The sequence below is a fragment of the Hylobates moloch genome, unplaced genomic scaffold (assembly GCF_009828535.3).
Source record: "Hylobates moloch isolate HMO894 unplaced genomic scaffold, HMol_V3 SCAFFOLD_18, whole genome shotgun sequence".
Taxonomy (NCBI): Eukaryota; Metazoa; Chordata; class Mammalia; order Primates; family Hylobatidae; genus Hylobates; species Hylobates moloch.
This window is the reverse complement of record NW_026652293.1, coordinates 50,420,729-50,436,824: the sequence shown is the minus strand read 5'-3', so window position 1 is coordinate 50,436,824 and position 16,096 is coordinate 50,420,729. Positions and strand designations below refer to the sequence as shown.

Sequence of the window (16,096 nt, the reverse complement as noted above, 5' to 3'; positions counted from 1 at the left end):
CAAGACAATCTGTAGGGAACAGAGTGAGAAATGAAGGAGTCTGGCAGGATAAACTGTAGGAAAGAGACATCTTTGCATCTCAAACTTCATTCTCCTGAGGGGTCGGAGGTGGGAATTTTAACAGTCGAGATGTGTCTTGGTCTGTTTTGAAACATTTGCTCATCAAAGTTTGAGGTTCCATGGCACATATAGGAGAGCCATATTAGGGAAATAGATTTTGAGAAGGAGTTAGCAGTGAGCTGGGTTTTCATTTCTTCTAAATCTTTTAGCTTAGACCAGTGGGTCTCAAACTTCAGCATGCATCAGAATCACCTAGAGGACTTGATAAAGCACAGATTGCCGAATCCCATCCCCAGGGTTTCTCTGGGGTGGCAGGGGCGAGAATTTACACTAACAGTTCCTGGATAATACTGATGTTTTCCTTTGAGAACTACTGGTATAAACTCTACATACCAGTCATCAGAGCATCAAATGATTTGCATTTTTAGAGCACCTATCAGTTAAACCCACTGAGCAATGAGCATTGGCATCTCTTCACTGTTAACCTCAAACAGAAAGTCCAAAAGATCACAGAAGATAGTTTATGTGTAGGACTTGTCTTTGTTTTGTTTTTATTTAAAAAAATAGCTTATGTAGAGCTATGTTTATATCACATCTTATTCTGCCTGTTTCCCACAGCCGGCAAACCTTTTTTTTTTTTTTTTTTCACTTTAATGAATCTTTGGAGATACCTTTTATGCACTTGTCTCTCAGTGTCAGAATTATTTATAAAGATAAACAGGATGCAGTTTTACTCTCAAGAGGCTTACAGTCATGGGAGAATCAGATAAATACGAAGAAAACCTTAATAGCATTTGGTTAGTTGAGATGATAGAGGGATGCTGAAGTCTCTATCCTACTGGGAGCCTCCCCTGACCTCCGCTCCAAGGTAAACTAAGTATTAAGGATAAGTAGGGGCTGGTTGCAGTGGGACATACCTATAATCCCAGTGCTTTGAGAGGCTGAGGTGGTAGATCACTTCAGGCCAGAAGTTTGAAGCTGCAGAAAGCTATGATTGCACCACTGCACTCCAGTTTGGGTGACAGGCCTGGGTGACAGAGTGAGACCCTGTCTCATAAGTAAATAAATAACAAATAAAATTTTTAAAAAGGGTAAGTAAAATTTTGCTAGGCAGAGAGAAGTGAAACATTGGCGTGTATTCAGGAATCTGCCAGTACTTTGAGAGTCCTAGAATTTTTTTTATTTATAAGTGCACGCTGCTTCATCTTTCTCAGCTCTGGCATTTATTTTACTGTCTCACCATTTCTCATAATTTTCCCCGACTTAATTTACTTTTTCCCCTTACTACATTCTGTTTGACTATTATTTTCTGTTGAATAAATAATCTGCATTCATTGTAAAATTATCTAAACAATACATAAGAATATAAGGAAGAAAATGAAAAGCAAATAAATGTTATTGCCTTATGATACCACAGATTTTTTTTAACCATTTCACATCTGTTTTTACTCTGAAGAATACTATTTAGAATAGATTTTTACATATACTCAGCTCTTCATTGATAAGCATTTTATGGTTCACTTTTTTCTCCTTAGATGCTTGGCAGTATAGGACTTATTTTAGTAAAGTTTCATAAGCTGATGGATCCCTGGAAATTTGGTTTCTCAGCATTGTGTCACTACAAAAGCTGGAGTCCACAGATGGTCTTCACTTTACCCTAAGCCCCTTCCTCAGCAGTTAACTTCACCTTTTTCCTTCTTTTTAATGTTGGCTGCAGTTTGAATCCCCAGTAGATCTTATCCGAAAAATACCACTGTGTGGACCCCACCCTCAGAGATTTTCACTGAGTGAGATCCAGGCAGCTGTACTCTTAAAAAGTCTCCAGGTGATTCCAGTGTGGAGCCAGATTATCTCATCCTATGATCACTGTTGGGCTTTGGGGTATTAGCATGGCCTAAGAAAAATACATAAATAAATAAAAAAGTGATGTCTCATCTGCAGAACTAGTGAAGGTCTGGAAGTCACTTGCATTTAGTGATTGGCATCTAACACAAGCCACTGATAGTTTTTGTGGGCTGTATGTAAGGATGAATATTTTCTTATACTTGCATCATTCACAGTGAGCTTGGATTTATGTTACCTTATTTGTTTTCACAACAATCTTATGGAGTAAGCAGATATGTTTATTGTTTGTTTTTTTTTAATCTCTTCTTGCTAATTGTTGTTCTTAACAGATGATAAAACCAATAATTCAGGTACGTGTCCAAGGTCACACAGCCAACAGTCTCTACAGCCAGGATTAAGATGAGGCCATCTGATATCAAAGTTTATGCTTTTACATACACTTCCTTTATACGGTTCAATAATGGTAAGATAATCATTCCAGGACCTGGGCTAAGTAATTTAGCGGTGGGTCTCAGTCGCTACTTTGGCAGCGTATTGAATTCACCTGGGAGCCTTCAAAACTCCTGATGCCAAAGATTTTAAATTAATTGGCTGGGGTGAGGCCTGAGGATTGGAATTTTTCAAAGGTTGAAACCAATGCTATATATAGATCATTTCATTTAATCCCCTTAGCAACAATATGAGATTGGAGTCATCACCAGGTTAAAAATGAGGAAACTGAGACACACAAGACTTTAACCCACCAGCCCACCTGTCTACCAGCTAAAGAATAGCAGAAGCCAGGCTCAAAACAAGGGTGAACCACTGTCTGCAGCTCTTCTGGTCACCATATCTGTCTCCACCATTTTAAGGCTTTTGCTTCAAACTTTGAAGCAGATGCAGCTGAGTGAACCATGAGACATATACTAGCCAGAGAAAGAACTGAATTTAGTTTTTAGAAGTTCAAGGACCGCATTCCTGTCTGTAAACTGAGCCGTAGCAGCCAGCATCACTTTATTTATCAATTTATTTGGTATTTCTTGTTGCAGGATTTGATTTCTAAGACTCAATGTGTTGAAACATGAAGTTTAAAAAACGTAGGGGCTGCGGGTGGAGAATATATGAATAACAAAGTGAATTCTGAGCCATTTATTTTTAATAAAAGCTCTGTTCCTGATGATGAAACTGTGGACTTTTAGAGCGAAACAGGTCTATAGAGATCCTATTCTCACATCTTGGCATGTCCCAGAATGACCTGCAGAGCCTGTTAAAACACAGACTGCTGGGATCTACCCCCAGAGTTTCTGACCCAGTAGGTCAGGGGTGGAGCCTAATCATTTGTGTTTTCAACCAGCTTCTATTGATAGAGATTCTGCTGGTCTGGAATCCACACTTCGAAAACTACTGCACCCGTTCCCTCTTGTTCACTGAAGCCCAGCGAAATGCAGCACCTAGTGCAAGGGTACAGATGACCAAAAACCATTCTTCCTCAACTGTTCTTTCTACCACATCTTGCTTCTCTGAGAAAGAGAGGGGAGCTTCAGAGATGGTATTTTTACCCTGACCCTAAAATTCAGCGTGACGTCAACTTGAGTGGCTCTCACAGTTAAAATAGTCCTTAACGGCCGGGCATGGTGGCTCACGCCTGTAATCCCAGCACTTTGGGAGGCCGAGGAGGGTGGATCACGAGGTCCGGAGATCGAGACCATCCTGGCTAACAGGGTGAAACCCCGTCTCTACTAAAAATACAAAAAATTAGCCGGGCGTAGTGGCGGGCGCCTGTAGTGCAGCTACTCGCAGAGGCTGAGGCAGGAGAATGGCGTGAACCCGGGAGGCGGAGCTTGCAGTGAGTAGAGACAGCACCACTGCACTCCAGCCTGGGAGACAGAGCGAGACTCTGTCTCAAAAACAAAAACAAACAAACGAAAAAGTCCTTAACTCCTTTGAAGCACCATATTTTGGATGGATCATAGGGTCTAGAAAGGTGACTCATTAATACCCTAGTAATGGGCACTTGGGAAATTCCCCTCCTATTGTCATCTTTCTCAAGTGAAGGTGAGTGTAGTGACCCAGGAAAGCAAATATGTGTGTGTGTGTGTGTGTGTGTGTGTGTATATATGTGTGTGTGTGTATATATATATATATATTATTTTTTGGGGGGGGATGGGGAGTATTGCTCTGTCACCCAGGCTGGAGCGCAGTGGTGTGATCTCAGCTCGCTGCAACCTCTGCTTCCTAGGTTCAAGCAGTTCTCTGCCTCAACCTCCTGAGTAGTTGGGGTTATAGGTGCCCACCACCATGCCTGGCTAATTTTTGTATTTTTAGTAGAGACAGGGTTTCACCATCTTGGCCAGGCTGGTCTTGAACTCCTGACCTCATGATCCACCTACCTCGGTCTCCCAAAGTGCTGGGACTACAGGCATCAGCCGCCACTCCTGGCCTGAAATTTTTAAGTAAATTATTTAATTAATTGAGAACAGTCAGGGTCACAGAAATATGTAGATTTATTTATAAATGTAATGTTAAAGATTGAAAACTAGTGAATAATTGTTCTAGAGGTTCTCTCATGGGTGACAGAGGTGGAGGCAGGGCAGGGATTTGCCATTGCTGCACAACACTGTCTTAAGAAAAAGAAGGGCCAGGTGTGGTGGCTCACACTTGTAATCCCAGCAATTTGGGAGGCGGAGGCTGAGGCTGGAGGATCCCTTGAGGCCAGAAGCTTGAAACCAGCCTGGGCAACAAAACAAGACCCTGTCTCTACAAACAATTTTTTTTTTTTTTTAATTAGCTGGATATGGTGGCACACACCCAGTTACTGAGGAGGCTGAGGCAAAAGGATTACTTGAGCCCAGGAGTTTGAGGGTGCAGTGAGCTATGATTTCATCACTGCACTCTATCCTGGGTGACACAGCCAGACCCAGTCTCAAAAACAAAAAACGGTGAGGCTGGGCATGGTGGCTCATGCCTGTAATCCCAGCACTTTGGGAGGCGAGGCAGGCAGATCACCTGAGGTGAGGAGTTGGAGACCAGCCTGGCCAACGTGGTGAAAACCCATCTCTACTAAAAATACCAAAATTAGCCAGATGTGGTGGCAGGCACCTGTAATCCCAGCTACTTGGGAGGCTGAGGCAGGAGAATCACTTGAACCCAGGAGGTGGAGGTTGTAGTAAGCCGAGATTGCGCCACTGCACTCCAGCCTGGGCAACAGAGGAAGACTCCGTCTCGAAAAAAAAAAAAAAAAAGAATATGGAAATATGTAGTAGCCAACTTTTTTTTTTATTTAGTTACAGGGTAGAGGGGGGAAATTCATAAGTCAAAATGTTTCATTTAATGAGTAGCTAATTTTGAAAGGGTAAATATATTAGCCCCATTAAAATACTGATAAAATTTTTTCAGAGAAACATTGAAAGTCATTTAAAAAAAAATCAAGTTGTATGCGTGCGTTAGTCTGTTGCTGCATTGCTATAAAGAAAGACTTGAGACTGGGTAATTTATAAAGAAAAGCGGTTTATTTTGGCTCATGGTTCTACAGACTGTACAAGAAGTATAAGTGCCAACATCTGCTGCTGGTGAAGCTCCAGGAAACTTACAATCATGGAGGAAGGTGAAGGTGCAGCGGCATATCGCATGGTGGGAGAGGGAGCAAGAGAGAGGGGAGAGGTGCTACACACTTTTAAATTTTAAACACCCAGCTTTCTAGTGAACTACCAGAGTGAGAACTCATTCATCACTGCGAGGACAGCACCAAGCCATTCCTGACAGATCTGCCCTCATGACCCAAACACCTCCCACTAGGCCCACCTCCAACATGAATTACGTATGGTAAAAATAAACAAAATATTTACATTTACTTTCTTTATATCTCGAAACATTGATTAGGATTGAATAATTGAATAGGTTTAACTGCTCAATGATGGCAATGAAGTCAATGTTGGGGCTGAACGTGGGCAATACTAGAAAGCTCTCACCACAAAAAGAGCCCTTTAAAGCTAATATTGTCTTATTTAATCATCTTTGCTAATAGGGAAAGCAAAATGTGGCCGTGTTTTCTCCCAAGATCTTCTTAGCAGTAACATACCCAGGCCCCAAAGCACCTGGTAATATGACAAAAAAATGCCCTTATATTCCAGGCTAGCAAGATTATAGAGATGAAACAGAATAATTCTGAAGAAAACACGAATGTTTGAAAGCTCTTATGTTGTATGGGTTGATCATAGTTCTATTTTATTAACAAGGGAATCTTTGAAAAACTCTAAGCAAATATGGTAGTTTTAAAGTTGAATTATATTTTTTTGGATTGTTGTTGCTTCTGTCTTAATGAGGAATGATTTTACTCCTCTTTAAGTCTCTTGGTTCCTTGGCTCAGTATCCTAGAATTTTACTGTGGCTGGGAAACTTGGGAAAGAGAAAGCAGTCAATTTGGAGCTATACCTAACCAGAGTAAAATTCCTGACAGAGAAGGGAAATTATTGAGACCACAAGATTCCCCCTCCCCCCCTTTTTTTTTTAATTTTAGAGATGGGGTTCCACTATGTTTGCAGGCTGGAGTTCAGTGGCTATTCATAGACAGGTGCAATCATTGATCATTGATCACTGATGCCTTGAACTGCTGGACTCCAGCAATCCTCCTCCCTCAGCCTCCGGAGTAGCTGGGACTACATGTGCACACCACCATGCCCAGTGGTTTCCTTTTCGTATTGTACGTTTTCACTAGTAGGGCAGATCACTTGAGGTCAGGCGTTCGAGACCAGCCTGTCCAACATGGTGAAATCCTGTCTCTACTATAAATACAAAAATTAGCTGGGTGTGGTGGCCGGCACCTGTAGTCTCAGCTACTCTGGAGGCTGAGGCAAGAGAATCACTTGACTCCAGGAGGCGGAGTTTGCAGGGAGCTGAGATTGCGCCACTGCACTCCAGCCTGGGCGACGGAGTAAGTCTCTGTTAAAAAAAAAAAAATCAGTAAATCCAGATGTTAACTTTGCAGCATGAAAACTGAGTGCTGTTGGGCAATCAACAAACTCTTTGAATCTCAGTCTCATCTATAAAATGGGGATGATAATATAATAATAATGAAGTTTCTAACTGCTACAGCGAGTTGTCGTGAGGAACAAAAGGAGCACATGTCAAATTGCCTTGTTAATGTTAAATTATAGCAAAAATATTGGATATTCCACTTCTTAATTAGCATTTTTAAATGTTCTAAACAGCTAACTTTTCTGTCCATATTTTAAACATATAAAAATTAAAAAAATATTTATTTGTTAAATTTCACTTCTTTGTTTAACGTTCTAATTTATCGAAGGATGAATTAATCTATGTCTGTTCTCACTAATGAAAATGGTCTTTGATTTATATAGTTTCCTAATTCAACTGGTAACTGAACTCTTGCTTTTTGGTAACACAGTTTGATTGGATGAACCTTCGTGATCGAAATAGCTGTGCACTTAGTTACAAACTGTAGGTGAGATAAGAGCCCCAGGATTTCAATGTCCTGAGTACAGTCCTCATGCCCCTCCCCCATCACCATTCCTGGTAATTTAATCTACCACAGAAATGAGAAAGGAATTCTTTGTCTCACTCTCTCTTTTTAAAATTGATACATAATAGTTGTACATATTTTGGGGGTACATATTGTATTTTGATACATGCATATGAATGTGTAATAATTGAACCAGGGAATCTCACTCTTTTTTGCATCCAAAATGTGGTTTTCTAGAGATAACAGTTGGCTCTCTAGAATGTGATATGTTCTCATCAGGGCCTTGCTCTTGCAATGAAATCATCAAGCAAAACACACAGATCTTGTTTTAAAAATTGCAAGGAGTAAAGAGAGGTAAACAGCGGCCTAAAAGTAAGACCTTTGTCTTTTTCTGTTGATTAATTCCCTTCTTCCTCTCCCCAAAAGAGGAAAAATCCACCTTCCCACTGAAAGTATTCAGTGTTCACTGCTTCTCCAGTCAAACATTTCATAGAAATAGGAACTCTGTGACCATTCTTCATGGGATCCTTGTCAACATTTAACCAAAGAAATCTTGAGATAACGAAAAGTACTTAGAATCCTTAATATAGAAATTTTTATGTTGCATACAAGAACCGTTTTTGAACACTTAAAAATATTTGGTTTCAGGACATATCTGGCATCATGATTTTTAAAAGCATTTGCTGTCAGATTAAATGAGAATATGTTTCCATGTTACCCTGGGAAGGGTCACAGTTTTAGGTACTGATATGGCAGCTTTGTTTGCTTTTGTTTTAATAATAATTGTTTTCATTATCCAATACTTAGTCAATATGAATATTTACAAAACATGGAAAGTTAGAAAGTAGAGGAAGAAAGCAGTCGTTCTACATTGCTCCTTCTTAGCTATCAGAAGAATAAATGATGATGAAGTGCTGGTGCGCCTTAGTAGAGCGTGGAGCAGGCCTTGTCCTCAATCCTTTCTTCCTCTTTTTATCTTTTTCTACCAACTTTCCACCTCACCATTTACCTATTTTTTCCAATCATCTTATCTCTTAAATTTTTCCTATATTACTCTAGTTACCTGGCTTGAATTATCTCATTAAATTTGGCAGCCTCCCTTAAAATGAATAATTAACTGAGTAATAGCATTGGTCATTAGTCCATTCATTCATTCACTCATCCAAGACATATTCATTGTGTTCCTGTAACATTGACAGGAATATTTCTTGAGCTCCGTTACTGGCCCTGGGCATACTGTCAGGCCCAGCTCAGCTCACAGATTACAGTCAGATAGAGTTTAGAGTAGGGAAAGGTGTGGCCATTTAACAAAACTGAATCCCTGAAGGAAATGATAGTTAAAATGTGCTTATAAAAGGACAATAATTAGCTGGGGAGAAGATAGAATTTATTTCTACCAGTACATTCCCAATTCTTTTTAAATATGTAACTTTTTTTTTTTTTTTTTTTTTTTTATCTTTCTAAGCTTTTGGAGAAAGTAGAGGACCGTTTGGTTTACACTTGGCTATTTATCTCTTGGGTTCAGAACTCCCTTGGCTTTTACTGGACCCGTGTCCTCAGAGAGGTCAGATCTCTGTCGGAGTTCTATGCGCTAGTATATTGTCAACAATTGTGACACTAACATTGGTAGCTTGTTGCTAACGAAGCACTGGAAGGGGGAGAAATATAATCTTTTCTCATAGGAGCTTTCCTACTACCTAGGTATGTAACCTGGGTTAAGGCTCTTAACCATTCTGAGCCTGATTTTCTTTACCTATAAAGTAACCAAGCTGGACTCATAATCCCTATGGTCTTTCCCAGCCTGTAATTCCCCATTGTCCAGACTTTATGTGCTGCCATAGATTAGTGGCCATTCAGTGTAACAAGAGCAAAGCCTTGTGAAGAAATTGAGTTCTTGGGATATCTGATCAAAAGAGCTCCTAGGTGAATGAGCTTGTGCTTGGGATAGTAATAAAATCAACAGCATTATTGACTGAACTGCTAGAGTAGAGAGATGTGGAAGAAGTGTCTTAAAGGAAGAGAAATGGAGTACGAGCAATTTCTCTCTCCCCTTCTTTCTGGTAAACAATGTACAATTGAATTCTCTGGAGAGTCAGCAGAATCAGTTAACTTTCCCAAGTTTGTCTTCCTCATCCCCATGCAGAAAATATCATGGTAACTTTAAGGGGAACGTCTTTTAGTTTTCCCTTTCATTACATGCAGCCAATGTATATGTGGCAGTATGGCAAGCAATTCATAATGTAACATACTTGCACTTCACTTTCTTCTCTGTATCCAGTATCTTCCACTCCTAGTCAGAGATGGAGGCCAAATGAATTACAATGCCTTTCTCTTGCATCTCTCTGTTCAGTTTTAAAAATTTGTAAAATAATTTTTAAAGATTTAAAAATAATATAGCCAACATTTATGGAAGGCTCACTAATTGTAGGATGACAATAAAATGTATTCTCCAAACGGGGGCACTACTGAGGGTGTAAGAAGGTGCTACTGTAAATTGTTATGCTAGGACAACTGGCACAAGCCAAAATTTCCTCAGCCCACGGGATCATATGGTCCCCAAACTGGGGCCAGATATTGTGCTAAATTGCTTTAACCTGCTTAATCCCCATAAGAATGCTATAAGATTGTTATTGCTATTCCCATTTAGTAGCTGAGGAAACTGAGATTAAGATGGGTGAAGCTGACTCCGGTCCAAAGCCTCATCCCTCATAATTGGAATCTGAACCCGAGGCATGTTCCAGAATGACCTGTAATCCCTTGCTCTAAAACCTTCTTCCAGGTCTGACAAACACACACCTCTAATTAATTTGCCTTGGTTGGGGGAAGGAGACTCTTATCAAACATAGTCATTTATAAAAAGAAATCTTAGAAGTGTGTCAGAGAGTTCAAACATCAAAAAAAGTATAACTCTTTAAACCTGTTTGTATGGATACCAGATGTTAATATCTTACTTTTTTTTTTTTTTACTAGTCCTTTGAAAATTCGGACGAAAGGATTAACACAAGCCATAGGAAAAGGGAGCTTTTAAATTTGTATTGAACCTCCATATACGTCAGGAAAAAAATACATTGTGCTTTTTTTGATGTTTTATGATATATATATTTTTAGACTCAAATATATTATATGTTGAATGGGGTGATTAGGATGGGTAATTTGATCATTTTACTGGTATCAAAGCATGGATTGCTTATTCTGGAATCTGTCATGTTTGTTCCACTTACCCCTCCTTCTCTGTCTCCACTACCACCCCTCCCCCACCTTCCTCTCAGAGTTAAGCTACCCTTTATTTTGGACAACATTATCACACACATGATTGAGTCAACAATTTATGGCTTTTAAAAGTAGGGATTTTGTCCTCTCTTAGGTTTATTGTTTATCATAATCATCTTTCAAGTGAACAGGCTAATTTACTCTTTCTATAGGAATACTTTAAGCTTGATTATCATAATATTACAGCTGCCTCAAAAGGTCTAAAACGAGACATTGACCTTGAATGTTTTCTGCATTTAGCTCATGGTGCTTAACATTCAGGAAAGCATATAACTGCAACTCATTTATTAATGTATAATCTCAAAACGTTAACTATTGCTCTGTAAATACCTGCCATGCAGATTATAGAAAGCTTGTAGGATACTACCAAATGCATTTGGTATCTTACCAGGGTAAGTGTGATGGAAATACAACCTAACTAAAGTCAGTTTTCCCATTGGAGCTACTGTGGTTTATAATTTAATTTTTACTGACATTTCGCCATGTGTGTTATTAGTTTGACAAAACGAAGGTGAAATAATCCTGAATTAATTAAACAGAAACTGAATTGCCTCTATTAGTTTCTCTGTCTTTCTCTGATTCTTTTTTTTTTCCCCTCCAACTTTCACAAACAGTGGGAAAAGAGTCTAGTGTGTTATGGAGGTGAAACATTGCTCCCCAGAGAATGGGCTTTTTTTTATATATAGACTCCATAATTTGGGAATGGGATGGATTTATAGGACAAGAGATTTGTCAAAAGGAAAGGTTTTTATTAGTGCTTCTGTGGAAGTGATCACTTTCAGTAGAAATGATTGCTTCTTGCCAATCGAGACAATAATTTAAATATCAAAGCCTTTGCCCTAGAAATGAAAGGCAACAGAAAATGAGGAATGATGAATTGATAGAGGGCTGGTGGTAATATAGTGTAAAGTAGTCATCCTGACTTCGAAAGAAGTCTGCGTGTTCTCAGTGGTAAAGGTGTGTTCTTAAGCAGGTTTATAGCACAAAAGAAACCCCAATTCTCAGATGAGGAAATGAGGGACAGATAAGTGAGGCGACCTACCCATGGCCACACAGCTCATGAGGAGTAGAAGGGAGCCTGGTGCCTTGCTTGTCATTTTAGGTTCTTTTCCCAAGGTTGTCTTTTGGAGTTAAAGATAGTAGTTTGTAATTGTCTTGGTTTGCTTTTTGTAAGATGGTATATTATACTACATGTGATACATTTAAAACAGCAGGGAAAATAGTTCAAAAAGTTAAACAGCTTTTCAAAGATTTTATAATCCTGAGGAAAGATTACTAGGCAATTTGACAATCTAAATTTGTTATGCCTTGTTTAGTTTTACATATTTAGTAAATGATGAATGTGTAATATAAAATAAAAACCTGCTTCAAAAATGACAGTGATAAACTTGAACATTTTAATGCAGGTTAGTACTGTTAATTTTCAGAAAAGAAAGGTAGGAGCTAAAAATAGCTATTAATACGCAATAACAGCAAGACTAAGCATTTCTCATCACCTTCTAGCAACATAAGAATTCCTAGTTAGAATGTTGCAGGAAATGATTCTGACTTAAATGTAGTAAAATGTCTGGTGTATATGACTATAGGAATCTTCCTGTTGTTTCCACTTGAGCTTTGCTTGTTTTTATTCTGTTCTTTGAAATGAAGTATATTCTCTGCTTGGTGACTGCACATTAGTTCGGGACTGAGAATGAATTTGTTTGGATATTTATGACTGCATTGTTTAAGGAAGAAGAGATTGAAACTATGCATACACTAAGAGCCTGATGCATAATAGACTGATATTAACTAATTTATTAATATTCTTTGTGAAACAATCGTGAGAGATCCTTTTGTTTGGTTCAGTTTTTCTTGATTTGGGTAGACTCCTTGTGGTAAGATTGTGAAGTGTATAGACTGGGAATATATGTGTATCCTAGGCTGTTTATCTGTTTGTTTGTTTGTTTTTTTCCAGATTTTTTTGTAATTGAGATTCTTGAAGGTTTAAGCTCAGTATTACTCATGGTGCATTTATTTCCCATGATTATCCATTGTTTTCTCCTGCAAGGTGAGAAAAATCTGGGACCAGGGAAGTTTCTTGGGATGACTGAGCTGTGTATTTATAAAATATTCTGGAAGCTGTCTCACAAGTTTAGTGAAGAGGATTTTTTAAACATTTTAAATTGGTTAAACTGGATTCAAGACAGTAAGTACAGTCTTTAGGTCCTTGACTTGTACAGGTGATACTTTGATCCCAAGGGGAAAATATCCAACTCTACAAACCTAGTACACGTCTGGTCACTCAGAAAGCAGCGAGCTCAGTGAACGCTGCACCTTGCGTAGATGAAATATGGTTAGTGAAAAATCAGTGGGGATGACACTATGTATGTTTGTACATGTATCTCTGTGAGCACAGAAAAATGACTTACGCATAAGTGTGAGTCTAAATATCTTTAAAAATATACACCAGTGAAGTCAAATGGATCATAATGAGGGCAAATAAGTACCCAAAGGGAAATAAGAAAATTATGGGAAATTAAAGATCACTTGTACGAAATTTGGTGACTTGAGGTCCATCGGTAAATACACTACAAATCTTGTCTTTAAAAAGCCATTTCAAAGGAGTAATAAAGAGGTTCTGTCACAGCATAATGCAAACTGAACACAATACAGGATTCTGCCCAGGTGCAAAATCGGAATGCGTTCTTTGAGTACATGAAGATGCATTGAGTATATTAAATAATTTATATTTTTTAAAGAAATATCCATAGCCAAACCAAGAAGGAAAGTTTCTTTTTTTTTTTTTTTTTGGTATATCTTTTTTAAAGTATGTGCAATTGAATCTATTAATTACCCTGAGAATTTTAGTTTATTCAGAAATCAAGATAGTAATCATACGAATCAAAGGATGTTTTTCTGTCTTTGTAATGCAGTATTAGCTTCCATATTTCTTTGAGTGTATTTTAGAAAAATCATGTTTCTTTTGCAAAATGCCTGTTTTATTTATTTTTTAATTGTAAAATGATTACACGTCTTATTTTAGATTGAATAGACATTTTTTTTTTCTCTCAGTGTCTGCAGAATGCTTGGATTTTCTTCTACATCTCAAAGCTCTTTTAATTCACTGCTCACAACCAAATTTACATCTTAATTGCAGAGTTCACATTTAACAATATAGACAGCATAATGCTACTGGTAATTAAGCTTTTACTACCTGCTTTTATACAGTATTCTGAGGCACAGTTTTTGCTATGTGAGTTCTGATCTAGAAACTTTGTATGCATTTAGAACACAAATAAAAGGAATCAGGCCTATATCTTAGATATAGCTAAATACGAGGCAGTGAAATTGCTTTCTTCTGTGGGGGGACCAAATCATGTCTGTCATTTTTATATTCTGAATTTTAATGTGGCTGCTCTATTTTAGTGTTTTGTTTTTTTAAAGACCTAGAAAATTTGAGAGGGTTGAGACAGTTGAGTCCTAATTTAGTGAATTTAACACACGATGAATATCTGAACTAATTTATTTTGATCTCAAAGATTATACTATTTCTATCACGTAGGACTTAAGATGTAAAAGGTTGATAAGCAGTAGAGCTGAATTATATCAAAATTGTGGGTTTTTCACTCTCCATAAGGTAGCAGTTATCTCTTTGCCATAAATAGCTGGTATCTATTCCAATGTACATTTGCTAGTATAAAAAAATCCTGTAGATTAAAATAGGACCTAAGCAAACTCTTTGTTATATGGAAATTAAAGGCACGGTATACACAACTGAAGGAGGGAAAAACACACTTGTCCTCTTATATCCTCCTTTTATTTTTATTTTTATTTTTTTGAACACTTTTGATTGAGAATTCTTGGTTTTGTAAATTATTATCTGTTTGAAACTAGTTCTTATAGTGACCAGACTCTGATGGTTTATAAAATGTTTCTGGGTTGATTTTTTTAAAGCATATAGGGTGCCTTATGTATAGAAACAAATATGTACACTGTGTTTTATTTGAAAGCAGGATGTTTTGGGTAAAATCATATATAAAATTATATGCCTCCTAGTTTGGAAGCTTGTATTGAAATATATACATATAATTAAGAATACTTTTAGTGCACTGTTTAGTAATGCTCTCCCTACAAAAAAAAAATGCTGTCTTTATTTTGTCAAAATTCATTGAGAGAGATTTAATTCGCTATGTACCCCCACAGCCCTCAGTCTCCCCACCCCTAAAACTGAAGAAGCCAATTTGTCCTGCATTTGTTTACCTTTGTTTTGAAAAGCTATGCGTTGTATCTATATGTAAAGAGACAGTTGCAGGTATAGAAAGGTTTACACATATAATTTACTTAGGCATTCTCTCAAATTGTATTGTCACTATTTCCTCTTCAGTAGTTGTGTAAAACTGCATTCCACCTCAGAGATGACTATCCCAGTTCACATGCTCAAACAATTTAGAAGAATGCCTTTATTATTATTATTTTTAATGCCCAGCATACATTAGGAAAACAGGAAAAGACATGATTAGGAATACATGAGAAAGTACAGCACCAAATAAGCAGCGGCCCCCGGTGTAATAAAAACACAGACAACGGCAGGACAAACTTAATTCTCTACCTTCCGCAGAATCCTTTCCCAAATTAACTGAGAGTCTGCGTGAGTTCTCCTTTTCAAGGCAAAAGAGATCTTAGGTTAGAAATCAAAGACAAATCCCTCCAGTGCTTAGAGAGTTAAGTTAGTTATGTTTCTTTTGTAGCTTCCCAGAAGAAAAAAAAAAAAAGGGAGAGAGAGAGAGAAGGGAGGAAAAAAAATCAAACCCGAGAGTGTGTATTGGGAGCGTTTCAATCGCTCCCTTCTCCGCTCCCTTTTTCTCTGCCCACTCTCAGTTTCCAGCCCCCTTCGGCTCTCTGCACCCTGCCTACCTGCCTGGCTCCTCTCGCTCCGTGCAGCCTCCCGTCGCCTCCCTCCTGATTGGGCAGAGGCCCCCCAATCGGCTGCGCGGCTGGGCCGGTGGGACTGCATATGTAAAGCCCTACTTCATATTAATAAGCTCCAATCGGGGCTTTAAGTCCTTGATTAGGAGAGTGTGAGAGCTTTGGTCCCAACTGGCTGTGCCTATAGGCTTGTCACTAGGAGAACATTTGTGTTAATTGCACTGTGCTCTGTCAAGGAAACTTTGATTTATAGCTGGGGTGCACAAATAATGGTTGCCGGTCGCACATGGATTCGGTAGAACTTTGCCTTCCTGAATCTTTTTCCCTGCACTACGAGGAAGAGTAGGTACCTTTTTTCTTTCCTTTTTAAACTCGTCGTGGGGGTGCGGGGTGGGGGCGGACAGACTATATCTTTACACACTGATTCAGGTAATGCCCTGGGTATTTTGTGTGCACGAGTGCTTGTTTGTGTCTGTCTTGTGCCTTTTGTGTTGAGGGTGATCTCCTAATTCAGTAAGTCGAGAATTGTTCTCTGACTACAATGTTACCTTTGAGGCA

The 16,096-nt window shown here is 38.5% G+C and overlaps 1 protein-coding gene across 8 annotated transcripts in view; it reads left to right on the top strand.

Annotated features, from left to right (window-relative positions):
• ESRRG (estrogen related receptor gamma) overlaps nucleotides 1-16,096 on the top strand; it is a 595,534-nt gene that overhangs the window by 351,619 nt on the left and 227,819 nt on the right. For 3 of the 8 annotated variants that reach the window (XM_032136352.2, XM_032136351.2, XM_032136356.2), the window contains exon 1: nucleotides 15,690-15,880. The exons of the other annotated variants lie outside the window; for them this stretch is intronic. In XM_032136352.2, the coding sequence (XP_031992243.1) occupies nucleotides 15,825-15,880 (56 nt within the window). In that variant the 5' untranslated portion in view covers nucleotides 15,690-15,824. Of the gene's footprint in view, nucleotides 1-15,689; nucleotides 15,881-16,096 lie in introns of those variants that run through there. 8 annotated transcript variants of the gene reach the window in all.